General features: G+C 38.3%; 2 protein-coding genes across 2 annotated transcripts in view; one reads left to right on the plus strand and one right to left on the minus strand.

The window, feature by feature from the left end:
* The window catches only part of ARFGEF3 (ARFGEF family member 3), a 202,376-nt gene that overhangs the window by 131,831 nt on the left and 56,902 nt on the right, over positions 1-13,643 (minus strand). The gene's annotated exons all lie outside the window — the stretch shown is intronic.
* On the plus strand, positions 7,531-7,964 carry PBOV1 (prostate and breast cancer overexpressed 1). Its single transcript, XM_033235322.1, is given in 3 exon segments — positions 7,531-7,659; positions 7,662-7,903; positions 7,905-7,964. Coding segments are annotated over 3 exon segments (384 nt in total). The 5' UTR covers positions 7,531-7,577.

The following is a 13,643-nucleotide window of genomic DNA, read 5'->3' on the forward strand; positions in this document are numbered from 1 at the left end:
CAAAAGGCTGAGAGCTAGAATCTAGGACTTCCAGAGAAGAACTAGGATGAGCCACTGATCCTTCACTTTGCTTCAGAGACTGTGGATTGCAGGTCACAACAAGTAGCTGGGCTACAACCTCGATCTTTATTTTTGACCCTAAGAAAATGCATCAAGTTATTTTATTTCATAAAACATCTACCACTATTAGCAGGTTATTAACCAAATCACTTTCTGGCTCAACTTGCCAAATTTCTGGTAAACAGCTATTCTGAGAGATTTTTCAGTCAACAGATTTTGCTAGAGCTCCTAAATACTCAAGGTGGAAAATCTTTCCAATTCCTCATTGGTTTACGGTCATGTCATGGGTTCTTTTCTGGCCTTTATTGATTGCCACTAGAAATAAGTTACTGATATTCATCAGATATGCCCTTAGCACCGAATTCTAGGAAATACTGTACCAGTGATATTCATAAAAAATATATAAATATTAGTTATAATTAATTTAGCTAATTCACTTGAACAAATAATCTGTTTATTATTTATATTTTCTTCTCCCTTCTAAACTTTCTCCCCTGGCCAAGTCTTATACTGAATGAACAAGAAATTATTTTTCCTTTTTCCTCTCTAACGAGAGGCCTCAAAAATCTCTTTCTAGAGTCGTTTTCCCCAGGTTGTAATCCTTAATTTCAGTTTCTAAACATCACAAATAAATATTGACATATTAGACCAAATAATTCTTTTGTGCAATTCCATGAAAATCACATCAACCTCAATAAGGCTCTAACATGGTAAACAGCTGAATATTTCTTGTTCTACAATTCTTAATTACCCCTGTAGATATCCCCATCAAGAAACAGAATCTATTTCTCTACCTTTTAAATATGAGGTATGGAGTGACCATTAGCTTGAAATGACCAATGGGACATCAGCAAGCAAACAAACAAACCCCCAAAACACTTGGGCCTCTGAGTTCCTCAATTTTCCCTGCCACTGCCACCACGTAGATAATCTGCCACACTAGAAAATGAAAGACCTGATGCAGCAATTGTAAGTCTGCCAGCCCCAGTCAAGCCACCAACTGACCAAAGATATATAAGCAAGCACAGCTGGGATCAGCAAAAGAACAGGACAGCTGAGCCCAGCCTGAACTGCCTACCACATTTTGGGGTGGTTTCCGCTACATGAGGCATAGTCCCAACCATATTTATTTTAGAATATGAACTTGCTTTACTATTTCAAATGAATTCTAGAAGATTCAGCTGTGTTTATATGGCAAGGCAATTTAGTTGGTCAAGATGAGATCTACTAATTCCAACCCTTATGAAGAACAAACTGGATTGGTCAGTAACGTGTTGATTACTGCTGGATGATAACATGTGATTAAGACAGGAAAAAGAAAACGAAATTACTGTGGAAGGGCTGAGTTGATGCCCTTCCAGTAAGTATATTAGACACGAAGACAAGCGAGTGTATTAGAACCTGCACCCAAAGGTTGAGTGGAAAAGAGTTATTTTTTTGTTCCATTGTACAAGTAGTTCATGTTTTAGAAATAGACTCTAGCCTAAAATTTCAGTAGAATGCAGGATGCATTTTCTCATAGAAATAAAGATATAAATTACAGATAGTTGCTTAGGGCAGCCTACAGATTTCTCTTTAATCCAGAACATACATGAAGTATTCTGTATTGACAATAAATAAAATGGAAATAATAGAAAAATAAAAATAAAAAATACAATTCTTAATTATGCTAACATTAAAACTGTACTTAAAGGCATACATACACACACACACACACACACACACACACACATATATATATAGCCATGTAGAAAATGCTTATGATTTAAAGTACAAAGCAAGAAACAGGTTGGCTGTGGCGGCTCACACCTATAATCCTAGCACTTCAGGAGGCCAAAGCAGATAGATTGTTTGAACAAAGGAGTTCGAGACCAGCCTGGGAAACATGGCAAAACCCTGTCTCTACAAAAAAATACAAAAATTAGTTGAGCATAGTGGTGCACCCAGGAGGCTGTGGTGGGAGGATAACCTGAGACCTGAAGGTCAAGGCTGCAGTGAGCTGTAATTATATCACTGCACTCCAGCCTGGGTGACAGTGAAACCCTGCAGAAGAGACATACATAGGCTCAAAATAAAGGGATGGAGGAAGATCTACCAAGCAAATGGAGAACAAAAAAAAGCAGGGGTTGCAATCCTAGTCTCTGATAAAACAGACTTTGAACCATCAAAGATCAAAAGAGACGAAGAAGGCCATTACATAATGGTAAAGGGATCAATTCAACAGGAAGAGCTAACTCTCCTAAATATATATGCACCCAATACAGGAGCACCCAGATTCATAAAGCAAGTCCTTAGAGACCTACAAAGAGACTTAGACTCCCATACAATAATAATGGGAGACTTCAACACTCCACTGTCAACATTAGACAGATCAACGAGACAGAAAGTTAACAAGGATATCCAGGAATTGAACTCATCTCTGCACCAAGCGGACCTAATAGACATCTATAGAACTCTCCACCCCAAATCAACAGAATATACATTCTTCTCAGCACCACATCGCACTTATTCCAAAATTGACCACATAATTGGAAGTAAAGCACTCCTCAGCAAATGTACAAGAACAGAAATTATAACAAACTGTCTCTCAGACCACAGTGCAATCAAACTAGAACTCAGGACTAAGAAACTCAATCAAAACCGCTCAACTACATGGAAACTGAATAACCTGCTCCTGAATGACTACTGGTTACATAACGAAATGAAAGCAGAAATAAAGATGTTCTTTGAAACCAATGAGAACAAAGATACAACATACCAGAATCTCTGGGACACATTTAAAGCAGTGTGTAGAGGGAAATTTATAGCACTAAATGCCCACAAGAGAAAGCAGGAAAGATCTAAAATTGACACTTTAACATCACAATTAAAAGAACTAGAGAGGCAAGAGCAAACACATTCAAAAGCTAGCAGAAGGCAAGAAATAACAAAGATCAGAGCAGAACTGAAGGAGATAGAGTCACAAAAAACCCTCCAAAAAATCAATGAATCCAGGAGTTGGTTTTTTGAAAAGATCAACAAAATTGACAGACTGCTAGCAAGATTAATAAAGAAGAAAAGAGAGAGGAATCAATTAGATGCAATAAAAAATGATAAAGGGGATATCACCACCGACCCCACAGAAATACAAACAACCATCAGAGAATACTATAAATGCCTCTACGCAAATCAACTAGAAAATCTAGAAGAAATGGATAATTTCCTGGACACTTACACTCTCCCAAGACTGAACCAGGAAGAAGTTGAATCCCTGAATAGACCAATAACAGGCTCTGAAATTGAGGCAACAATTAATAGCCTACCCACGAAAAAAAGTCCAGGACCAGATGGATTCACAGCTGAATTCTACCAGAGGTACAAGGAGGAGCTGGTACCATTCCTTCTGAAACTATTCCAATCAATAGAAAAGGAGGGAATCCTCCCTAACTCATTTTATGAGGCCAACATCATCCTGATACCAAAGCCTGGCAGAGACACAACAAAAAAAGAGAATTTTAGACCAATATCCCTGATGAACATCGATGCAAAAATTCTCAATAAAATACTGGCAAACCGGATTCAGCAGCACATCAAAAAGCTTATCCACCATGATCAAGTGGGCTTCATCCCTGGGATGCAAGGCTGGTTCAACATTCGCAAATCAATAAATGTAATCCAGCATATAAACAGAACCAAAGACAAGAACCACATGATTATCTCAATAGATGCAGAAAAGGCTTTTGACAAAATTCAACAGCCCTTTATGCTAAAAACGCTCAATAAATTCGGTATTGATGGAACGTACCTCAAAATAATAAGAGCTATTTACGACAAACCACAGCTAATATCATACTGAATGGGCAAAAACTGGAAAAATTCCCTTTGAAAACTGGCACAAGACAGGGATGCCCTCTCTCACCACTCCTATTCAACATAGTCTTGGAAGTTCTGGCTAGGGCAATCAGGCAAGAGAAAGAAATCAAGGGTATCCAGTTAGGAAAAGAAGAAGTCAAATTGTCCCTGTTTGCAGATGACATGATTGTATATTTAGAAAACCCCATCGTCTCAGCCCAAAATCTCCTTAAGCTGATAAGCAACTTCAGCAAAGTCTCAGGATACAAAATTAATGTGAAAAAATCACAAGCATTCTTATACACCAGCAACAGACAAGCAGAGAGCCAAATCAGGAATCAACTTCCATTCACAATTGCTTCAAAGAGAATAAAATACCTAGGAATCCAGCTTACAAGGGATGTAAAGGACCTCTTCAAGGAGAACTACAAACCACTGCTCAGTGAAATCAAAGAGGACACAAACAAATGGAAGAACATACCATGCTCATGGATAGGAAGAATCAATATCGTGAAAATGGCCATACTGCCCAAGGTGATTTATAGATTCAATGCCATCCCCATCAAGCTACCAACGACTTTCTTCACAGAATTGGAAAAAACTGCTTTAAAGTTCATATGGAACCAAAAAAGAGCCCGCATTGCCAAGACAATCCTAGGTCAAAAGGACAAAGCTGGAGGCGTCACGCTACCTGACTTCAAACTATACTACAAGGCTACAGTAACCAAAACAGCATGGTACTGGTATCACAACAGAGAAATAGACCAGTGGAACAGAACAGAGTCCTCAGAAATAATACCACACATCTACAGCCATCTGATCTTTGACAAACCTGAGAGAAACAAGAAATGGGGAAAGGATTCCCTATTTAATAAATGGTGCTGGGAAAATTGGCTAGCCATAAGTAGAAAGCTGAAACTGGATCCTTTCCTTACCCCTTATACGAAAATTAATTCAAGATGGATTAGAGACTTAAATGTTAGACCTAATACCATAAAAACCCTAGAAGAAAATCTAGGTAGTACCATTCAGGACATAGGCATGGGCAAGGACTTCATGTCTAAAACACCAAAAGCAACGGCAGCAAAAGCCAAAATTGACAAATGGGATCTCATTAAACTAAAGAGCTTTTGCACAGCAAAAGAAACTAGCATCAGAGTGAACAGGCAACCTACAGAATGGGAGAAAATTTTTGCAACCTACTCATCTGACAAAGGGCTAATATCCAGAATCTACGAAGAACTCAAACAATATACAAGAAAAAAACAAACAACCCCATCAAAAAGTGGGGAAAAGATATGAACAGACATTTCTCAAAAGAAGACATCCATACAGCCAACAGACACATGAAAAAATGCTCGTCATCACTCGCCAGCAGAGAAATGCAAATCAAAACCACAATGAGATACCATCTCACACCAGTTAGAATGGCAATCATTAAGAAGTCAGGAAACAATAGATGTTGGAGAGGATGTGGAGAAATAGGAACACTTTTACACTGTTGGTGGGATTGTAAACTAGTTCAACCATTATGGAAAACAGTATGGCGATTCCTCAAGGATCTAGAACTAGATGTACCATATGACCCAGCCATCCCACTACTGGGTATATACCCAAAGGATTATAAATTACTCTACTACAAAGACACATGCACACGTTTGTTTATTGCGGCACTATTCACAATAGCAAAGACTTGGAATCAACCCAAATGTCCATCTGTGACAGACTGGATTAAGAAAATGTGGCACATATACACCATGGAATACTATGCAGCCATCAAAAAGGATGAGTTTGCGTCCTTTGTAGGGACATGGATGCAGCTGGAAACCATCATTCTTAGCAAACTATCACAAGAAGAGAAAACCAAACACCGCATGTTCTCACTCATAGGTGGGAACTGAACAATGAGATCACTTGGACTCGGGAAGGGGAACATCACACACTGGGGCCTATCATGGGGAGGGGGAGGAGAGAGGGATTGCATTGGGGAGCTATACATGATATAAACGTTATGCACATGTACCCTAGAACTTAAAGTATAAAAAAAAAAAAAAAGAAACCCTGCAGAAAAAAAGAAAAGGAAAACAGAAAAGAAAAGAAAAAAAAATCCTATACACACAATGAATATAACTATAAACACCTAAGTAGATACGATGAGAAATCAGTATACAAAAATCAGTCAACATGATGAGATTTACAATTAACTTTTTCTCTTTTGGAATGCTCATAATGTTAAACTACTAGCATTTCTTTAAATTTGTCTTTTAAAATATTATACACACACATGCACACATACACGTCAAAATTTAAATATAAATATTGAGACCTGTACAATATGAACTCAGTCTCTCTCTTAAATTATCCGTTAAGACCATCACTCAACCAGAAAGTCTGGCTGTGAGTCCTGCCAGCAGCTTGGGCTTTCCCTTTCCCACCTATTCACTGCGCATGTCACTGCCAGTCACCAGCTGCTCCTCATTCTCTCTGCAAATCAGGTCAGTGCACTCAACCACACCTTCTGCATTTGGCCCAGGTGGCCCCTTCCTACTGCCACCTACCTGAATTAAGTCCTGGTACCTCTGGCTCAGCCTCTTCCAATAAGATATTTCATGATGAAATGACTTGGTTCTGCTGATTCCCGAATCATCCTGCAAACATACTCCCTCTCCTCACCTTCCATGTTTAACGTCCAGCTCTGGCTGGATCACTCGCCTGCTTACAGAGAGCAGGCCCTCTAGAACCTCTTCAACCTCCCTTTCAGGCTCATCGTCCACTATCCCTCACTAATCCCAGTTTCCATCTCCAGGACTTTTTTTCTCTACCAAGAATGCCCTCTCTCCCAACATAATTATCTGAATCCCACCTACCTTTCAAAGTCCAACTCATATAGTATCCCCTCCTTGAAAGGATGTTCTGCCCTGCTAAACATGCTTCTTCCTCCTGAATGCACCTCCTGAACTTTTCTTCGGATTAAACATACACAGCTACCTTGAATTGTGGTAATTGGCTGCCTCTTTATTGCTTTCCTACTAAATTATAAACCCTTGCCTTTGAATGTTTTGTTTTTAATCCTATATAGTTTTATGCAATGTTGGTAACAAAAATATATTTGCTTAATAAGCCAATAAAAAATAAGGTCTAAAAAAGCAACAAATTTAAAAGTTCAATGACTTATTTTTTCAAGTTTAACCTGTAACAAGCATATTTTGACTTAATCTCACAGCTGGGTTTTTAAGAAGTCAAATTTCATTGGTACACTCCAGATAACACCCCCACTCCTTCCTCTTCTCTTTCCCTCTCAGACTCTCTGCAGAGTGAGAGCCTCATCTCAACTTGTCTCTGCCCGTATAAACACAGAACTTTTGACAGTTTTATTGTTGATACTTATAGACCTGACCACGCAAGGCCCTCAAGATAGGGTTGTTAAAGGGCTAGAGCCAACTTGATTCTCTACATCTGAAACACTTAATCATTACAGAGCTCTTCTGGAATAATCAAATCATATGAACTCTACCCAGCAGGATGGAACAGAAACATCGGCTCAGCTAAAGAGTGGGTGTTTTCCTTAGACTGTGGAATCATGGCTGAGGGTTAGGAACTGAAATATATCGAGGTGGATAATTGATGTGTAATAATTTACAAAATTATTCTTTTAAGCTACAGAGCTACAATTCACAGTAGTAAATATGAGGACCTTCTTAAGGAATCAGAAATACGAGGATATGCACAATATTATTCACATTTTACAGATCAGAAAATTGAGGCACAGATAAACTTTTCAAGGCTACCAGGCATTCTAGCTCCAGAAGCTGCACTCTTACCATTCTGCTACAAGATATTTTGAAAAAAAGAAAAAGCAAAAAGTCAAAAAACAACAGAGTTCATTGATTATTCCATTGAACAGTCACACCATGCCATTCTCACACCCTTGCAGACACATTTGACTATGAAAGGTTCCTCATTATCTTCAGAATCCATATTACTCACATTGACCTTGCAGTTAACTCAAACCCCTAGATCTGGAATGCTGTCTTCTCTACCTATCAAAAACTATACATCCACAAACCATATAAACTCTCAGCCCTGCTGCAAAGCCTTTCCGGAAAAATATAAATGTTTGAAAAGGCAATTCTGCTACCAATGACTGTTTAAGCCCAGCCAAGAAACTGAACCATTCCAACTTCAATTTACTTATGAAAAGAATTTGATGATGTAGGAGGTTATTTCAATTATAAAATACAAACCCATGTTGATCTTTCTCATTCTTGAACTCACAGATTATCTATTATCTCAATTTAGTTTGTTTGTTGTTTATCCTGGTGGGCCATTAAAACTACCACATGTGTTTCTGTCTCTCCATTAGTCAATAACTAAACTAACGAGCAATTAGTGAGCCATGTGCCAGATGCTCTGCTAGGCACCAGAGGGATAAGTATATCACCAATTTTCGCTTAGTAACTAGTGAAATTTTCAAGTCATGCCTGAGTCAAGAATTTAGGAGACATTACAATGTGTAATGGAAACCAAGGAAAGTGAAACTGTGGATAAGGGGGGACTAGTGTATTTATGTATTTAATTGATTTCTGACGCTATCACTAGCCTCCCAACAAGACTGTGTTTTTCTTTGGTTTTGTTTTCTTCACCACAGGATCTTCTGTGCCCAGCACAGCACCTGACAGATAGAATACAATCAAATATTTGCTGAATAAATGATTAAAAAATCAGAGAACCTTCCCACTCTATTTGGAACTATAGAACATCCAGAGTAAGTGATGAGGGCCTCTGCATTTATACTTGCTTAAATAAGAGTATGTGAGAAAAGTTTAAAGACACTTAGTATGGTGATTCTCAAATATAGTTAACACTTGGAAATGGTGGTGCTTTAAAAAGATATTAATAGATAATATGAAAATCTCCATCTCAAAAATAATGCATAAACTATTTAAAGGAAAATCACATCTCTAGGCTTTCAATGTTTGTTCATTACATTTTCATATATTTTTACCATCTGCCAAAGGCAGTCATATCAAGGGGTAAAGAAAGATGGGAGGAAAACTTAGTAAGAATTATATTAATCTGTTTGCAAAGTAGTAAAAGATTCTCATCACTCAACCTTATGAGCAGGAAGAGGGAAGGCTGTTTGAGAACCATTTACTTAACAGAATCACATATTTTAAACACTTCCCTGCATTCACTGCACAAACAATATGTTTGCAGACTTCTTAGATCAACCTTCAACAACGACACATTCAGGAGTTAAACATTTTTCATCAAACATTGGATTTTTCCTTAACTCCAGAGATTGCTACAAATCTTCTGAAGTGTCTCAACGGCTTCAGGCTAAGAAGAGATATCTCCCTGTTATAAGAAGCAAGACAAATTAGTCATTTCACTCTCAAACTTCACTAATGATCACATTCTTTCTAAAAGGAACTCTAGAAGACCAAATGCCCCGAGTTAAGAACATCAAAACTAATCAGCTGAAGAAACTTCCCAAGTGTAAGACTCTGCCATTAAAACATTACTGAGAGGGGACTCAAACATAGCCTTTATTCCTTTGTCATGTTTCTAGCTCCCAAACCAAGCACTGATGGCAGTACTGATACATAATTTAAAAGCACACTCCCTTCCACATTGTAATACCAGAACTCTAATTGGACACCCTGAAGCTTAGGACTACTAGCCATACAAATAGTAAACTCTTTGTCCACGATTCATTCACCTGTGTTTTTTCTGTAGATGTTTACTAGGCTTTTATTATATAAAAATACTCCGGTCAGGTGCGGTGGCTCACGCCTGTAATCCCAACACTTTGAGAAGTGGGTGGATCACCTGAGGTCGGGAGTTTGAGACCAGCCTGACCAGCATGGTGGAACCCCTATCTCTACTAAAAATACAAAAAATTCGCTGGGCGTGGTAGTGCATGCCTGTAATCCCAGCTACTCGGGAGGCTGAGGCAGAATTACTTGAACCCGGAAGGTGGAGGTTGCGGTGAGCTGAGATTGCACCATTGCACTCCAGCCTGGGCAACAAGAACAAAACTCCGTCTCAAAAAAAAAAAAAAAAAAAAAAAAAACAAAACACCAATGGTAAATTACACTCTCCTTCCTTTTTCCCAACTCTCTCTCCCTCTCTTTCACACACACACACCACCAGACCGATTAGCTAACTTAGTGGAAAAGACACCCAGATTCTGTCTTCATATGTGAATTTAGCTCACAGGACTAGTGAGGGAATATCATTATCATGGGAGGACACAGAAAACACACAGGACTCTGAGCCACTCCTAGTTTTACCCCTCCTTAGCCTGTGACTTGCCTTTTCTGATCCATCATCTATACAAGAAGAATAGCAGTGACTAGCACCCACAGGCCTCTCAGGATAGACTTAGCAGGCAAGGTAACCCACCACTTCAGAGCACAGGTTTAACCTTAGGCTAAATACTGCTCTGGTCATTTCACTAGCCATGTGACCTTAGTATCAATGTGTCTGATGCATAAAAAATGTTACATGATCAGCCCCTGTCATTTCTCCTTTAAAAAGTATAAAGCACTCTACCAATATTCACTTCTATTATCTAAAAATGCACATAAAAAGATACCCAGTAGTAGAATATTCATCAAATGCTCTCTCAGGGCCCAATATCATCTCCTTCCTTATCGCCAAAGCCAGCCTGCCCTCCCCAGATAGGATACTCACATCTCCCACATGCTTACAGAGGCAGACGGTCAGCCATCAGCCATAATTCCTCCACTCAACAGCCTTTGAAGACTCAGCCAGCTGTATCAGTTAATAACCTCACTAAAGGTTATCCATCAGAAAGAAGGGAAACAAGTCCTAACTACTCTAGTGAGAGAAGTCATTAAATCCATACATGGCTCCTATACAGTCTGCCTGGCATTCATGGAAATAGCACACACCATAGGAAAATGTTACCAAAGCAGACAAGTATTTAACCTAAATATTAAATAGTCTACCAATCAATTTCAAAGGTAATCTATCTTCAGAGAATCTTTCTGATTCTCTACAGTTCTAACCATTTATTTGCTCAAGCTGTAAAATTTTTCTTTGGGTTCCATAGCCATTTCAATAAATCAAACTTGCCTTTTCTCCCCTTCCTGTTAAATAGTAAAACCATGTAGAACAGTTCCTAGACTAAGTGATTTAACCTCATCCCTATTTGTCAGAAGCAGGCTTCACTGATTTTTTTTTTTAACACTCTGATTGAAAGTCTTCTTTCTAAATGAGAATACTATGCTTGGAATGTTGGATTTCATTATTGGTTAGTTTCTGTTTAGTCTTGGAGAAATCTCTACAAAAGGAAACTATATTATTTTCTTTCCAGGAATTTAATACAATTGTTCCATACTCTTAAGAGTGTGACATGGTTCAATTTCTCATGTTTATAAGCACTAACAGATACCAATATGTGAATAAAATGCATGATCTAACTTCTAAAAAATAATACCCAGGATATGTTATAACAACGTGCTATGCGGTGGTTGGACAGACAAATTTTTATTTGTCCAACACTGCATGGTGTGGCCTTATCCCTCCTGAATGGTAAATGCAGACCAACATTCGAAGATGTCCACCATATCTTGTTTTAAAAGGTTTTCTGTGCCTACAAAATACTTAGATAAAATTTTTATAGGAAATTTCTTAAATAATTTATCATCAGAATGAGTCATGTAGAAGCACCAAGACTAAATTAACATCCCCTTCAGATGTAATGGAAAGCCCATCTTTTCTCTGGGGACTCATCTAATTCTCTCTGCTATAATTTTTGGGAGAATACAGTAAAAGCATTTAATACAGTAATGGTATTAGCAAAACAAGGACTTATTTAAGAGGCTTTACTTGGGTCATTACAAGTATTACAGAATTACAAGATAAAGAGTGTGGGCTTCTGGAGGTTACTAAAAAGCTGATATAGAAATTCCTCGTTCAGAGAGAAGGGGGTACAACTTATTATTCTAAGCCAGAAAGTCTACACTGTGAACCAAACTCTATACCGAAATAAGTATTTTAAATCTCAGAAATGGGAAATGATCATAGAGCCCTCACTTGTGACCTATCAAAGTCAGGTTACCATCAAGTTTTATTTGATGTTAATAATAACATTACCCAAAGTATAGTTATCTTGTCATTAATTTTCTAGCAGCTTGGCCAAAATGTTTATCAAAAAGTATACTACAAAAAATTAACTTCAGGCTAGGTTTGCTGTGAACTGAAATAATAAATCCTAATATTTAAATAGTTAAAAATACTGGTATGTTTCCTATCATCTCCCCATCACCCCTCCCTTGTAAGCACCCCAGTCTCCAGCAATCATCATCTTACCCTCTACTTCCGTGAGATCAACTTTTTTCGATTCCACATGTGAGTGTAATCATGGTATTTGTCTTTCTGTGCCTGGTTTATTTAACATAATATCTTGTGGGTTCATCCACAGTTATAGTTAAGTTGGAGGAGTAAATTTCAGGAGCTCTATTGTATAGCAAGATGATTATATTTAGTGACAATATTTTTTTTAATTTTGAGACAGGGTCTTACTCTGCCGGCTACAGAGCAGTGGTACAATCTCGGCTCACCGTAACATTTACCTCCTAGGCTCAAGCAATTCTCCAGTCTCAGTAACCCAAGCAGCTGGCATTACAGGCACACACCACCATGTCCTGCTAACTTTTGTATTTTTTTAAAATTATACTTTAAGTTCTAGGGTATACGTGCACAATGTGAAGGTTTCTCACATAGGTATACATGTGCCATGTTGGTTTGCTGCACCCATCAACTCGTCATTTACATTAGGTATTTCTCCTAATGCTATCCCTCCCCACAACAGGCCCTGATGTGTGATGTTCCCTGCCCTGTGTCCAAGTGTTCTCATTGTTTGATTCCCACCTATGAGTGAGAACATGCTGTATTTGGTTTTCTGTCCTTGTGATAGTTTGCTGAGAATGATGGTTTTCAGCTTTATCCATGTCCTTGGAAAGGACATGAACTCATCCTTTTTTATGGCTGCATAGTATTCCACGGTGTATATGTGCCACATTTTCTTAATCCAGTCTATCATTGACGGGCATCTGGATTGGTTCCAAGTCTTTGCTATTGTGAATAGTGCCGCAATAAACATATGTATGCATGTGTCTTTATAGTACCATGATTTATAATCCTTTGGGTATATACCCAGTAATGGGATAATGGGATAGCTGGGTCAAATGGTATTTCTAGTTCTAGGTGCTTGAGGAATTGCCACATTGTCTTCCACAATGGTTGAACTAATTTACACTCCCACCAACAGTGTAGAAGTGTTCCTAACTCTATACATTAATTGTTGTATTTTTTTGTAGAGATGTGGTTTCACCATGTTGCCCAGGCTGGTCTCAAACTTCTGGGCTGAAGCCATCCCCCTGCCTTGGCCTCCCAAAGTGCCGGGATTATAGGCATGAGTCAAATGCCCAGCTGACAATATATTCTTGAAAAATGTAAAGAGTGGCTGATATGTGCTGTCACCATAAAAGTAATAACTATGTGAGGTAATGCAATTGTTAATTAGCTAGATTTAAGCATTCCACAATGTATATAGACTTCAAAATCATGTTGTACATGATAAAGCATACTATGTTATCTGTCAACTAAAAAAATAGCATGTAACAAAGGCCCTTATCTTTTTAAGCATTTTGGAAATCTCATTGTAAAGACTGACAGATTTATTGTTTTTCTGACAGTGTCTGACTTTCCTCCCAGAC

This window comes from Trachypithecus francoisi, unplaced genomic scaffold (genome assembly GCF_009764315.1).
Source record: "Trachypithecus francoisi isolate TF-2019V2 unplaced genomic scaffold, Tfra_2.0 Lachesis_group15, whole genome shotgun sequence".
Classification (NCBI taxonomy): Eukaryota; Metazoa; Chordata; class Mammalia; order Primates; family Cercopithecidae; genus Trachypithecus; species Trachypithecus francoisi.